General features: G+C 39.2%; 2 protein-coding genes across 2 annotated transcripts in view; both read left to right on the top strand.

The window, feature by feature from the left end:
* Positions 1–752: 752 nt before the first annotated feature.
* Positions 753–956, top strand: LACBIDRAFT_319118 (uncharacterized protein; the record flags this gene model as incomplete). Its single annotated transcript, XM_001880032.1, has 2 exons — positions 753–815; positions 870–956. The coding sequence occupies 2 exons, from the start codon at positions 753–755 to the stop codon at positions 954–956; spliced, it is 150 nt and encodes a 49-aa protein (XP_001880067.1).
* A 635-nt stretch (positions 957–1,591) lies between these two features.
* The window catches only part of LACBIDRAFT_326279 (uncharacterized protein), a gene marked incomplete at both ends in the record, with an annotated part of 1,116 nt that continues 692 nt past the window's right edge, over positions 1,592–2,015 (top strand). The window contains one exon of the mRNA XM_001880031.1: positions 1,592–1,786. Coding sequence (XP_001880066.1) covers positions 1,592–1,786 — 195 coding nt within the window. The remainder of the gene's footprint in view (positions 1,787–2,015) is intronic.

Below are 2,015 nucleotides of genomic sequence, written 5' to 3'. Positions count from 1 at the left end.
ACTCAAGTAGATCACAGATGCTATTGATGCCCTTATTGCTACCTACATACTGGAAGCACAAGCCAGACATAGTGGAAATCATTGCACAATCTTCCAGAATATATACCAGAGACATCAAAAAAAATCACAAGTTTTTTGCTGAAACTAGGACCCCTGACACCCCTACAGACCAGAAAAATATATCCTTACCACATCTGCTTCACAAAATATATCCTAAGGCCAAACCAGGGCAAAAATATATTTCTAAGGTGTGACAGTGACATTTCAGGGTCCACTCACCAAAAATATATCCTTACTGCATTTCACTTGCAAAATATATTTTGGGGGTGTGACACAGACATTATAATTTTTGTGTGACATTTCAGGGTCCATGTCTCAAGAATATATTTTAGATTTCAGGGCTTTCTAGGACCCATATATATCTAGAATATAGATATGGTCTATGACATTTAGTCATGTAACTTACGTGGAGTTTGCATGACTAATAGTCAGTTGGCACTGGGTGACTGAAGTGGTCATATCTACTCCAAATTACACCAAATAAAATGGATAAATAATATACAACTGCAAGCATTATAATCACATACATTGTAGTAGTATGAATTACATAATTGGTCCTCAAAAAGAAAAAAGCATCTATAAATGTATTCACAAGAAATGCTGCAACTTACTGGATACCACTTATACAAAATCACAGTAAGTGCTCACAAAATGTCTCAATCCAACACTGGTGACTTACCTACCTATGTCCTATGCCTCCTGAGCATACATCGCATCCTATGGTTGTTGACATTCAGCTGATGGTACAAATCATAGTAAGTGTTCATGAAACCTCTCAATGCATTTTCAATGACTTACTCATGTCATAGACCTCTGAAGCATATGTCATGTCCATCGTCATACCTCGTATTGAACACTGTTGGCTTGGTGTAGATAAATCACAGTTGGTTGTGTGACGATGGTGGCGGATCTTGGTGGTCAGAGGTAAGTCACTATCGTTAATTGTTTTGATGGATCACACTCACCTTGACTTGGCTGGAGGGGGAAGGGGATTCAGAAAAGACACAAGAAAAGGAGGGATGTACATACAATGTCAGAAAGGAATTTGGACAATAACATCTTCGCATCGTTAAGTCCTATGTATTCCTGTAAAGATGTATAAGATTAGTAACATAGATATATGTCTGAGCAAATAATGCAGTGTGAAGTTCTATTCCTGATATATGAGCTTAGTAAAATAAGAAGAGGGAGAAGGTATACTTACAAGAGGATGGCTGTGACAAAAGTAGAGACAGCAGTGGGCATAAGCATCAACAGCAGTGGATGCAAAGGTACATTGGTGTTGTGCCGTTCATTCATGTTGTGAAATTCTATTTTGTAAGGACATACAAAGTTAGTAAGAGAAAACACAAGAGATGGATGAAATATACATACAATCAACACAGAAGTAAGATATGTACTTATGACACAAGAAACAAATGGAAGCAATTTGGACATTAACATGTTTGTGTCATTAAGTCCTACGTGTTCCTGTAAAAACATATAAAGTTAGTAAAATAGGTAGTAGGCATTGAGCAAATAACGCCAAATTATGACGTGTGCCAAGGATCATCTGAACCTGCACTGGGGTTCAGATGATCCTTGGCATACATCACAATTTGGCATTGTTGCCCATCCAGACGTCTTTCAACTTGAACAAACAAATCCACCACGCACACAGTGGATTGGTTTACATTTGTTTGAACCAGACGCTGTTGTCTCTCATTACCTTTGGTGTTCTGAGGTGGTGAGTTCCTCTTGTCATCTCCCCCCTTGCAGTTGAAGGTCTTTGGCAGTTGATGTGGATCAGCCCCAGCAGACGATGCATGATGACAATGACAATGCACAACAACAGAGAACGACAATGCACAACAACAGCGGATGACACTGCACAACAACAGCGAATGACAAGGGTCTGAACTTTTCGCAAGTAAGCTCCCAGTTACCCCTACACATTCTTGAGTACTGCTGACTAC

The sequence above is a fragment of the Laccaria bicolor genome, genomic scaffold (assembly GCF_000143565.1).
Source record: "Laccaria bicolor S238N-H82 LACBIscaffold_9 genomic scaffold, whole genome shotgun sequence".
NCBI classification, from domain to species: Eukaryota; Fungi; Basidiomycota; class Agaricomycetes; order Agaricales; family Hydnangiaceae; genus Laccaria; species Laccaria bicolor.
This window is presented reverse-complemented; position numbering and strand designations above follow the sequence as displayed.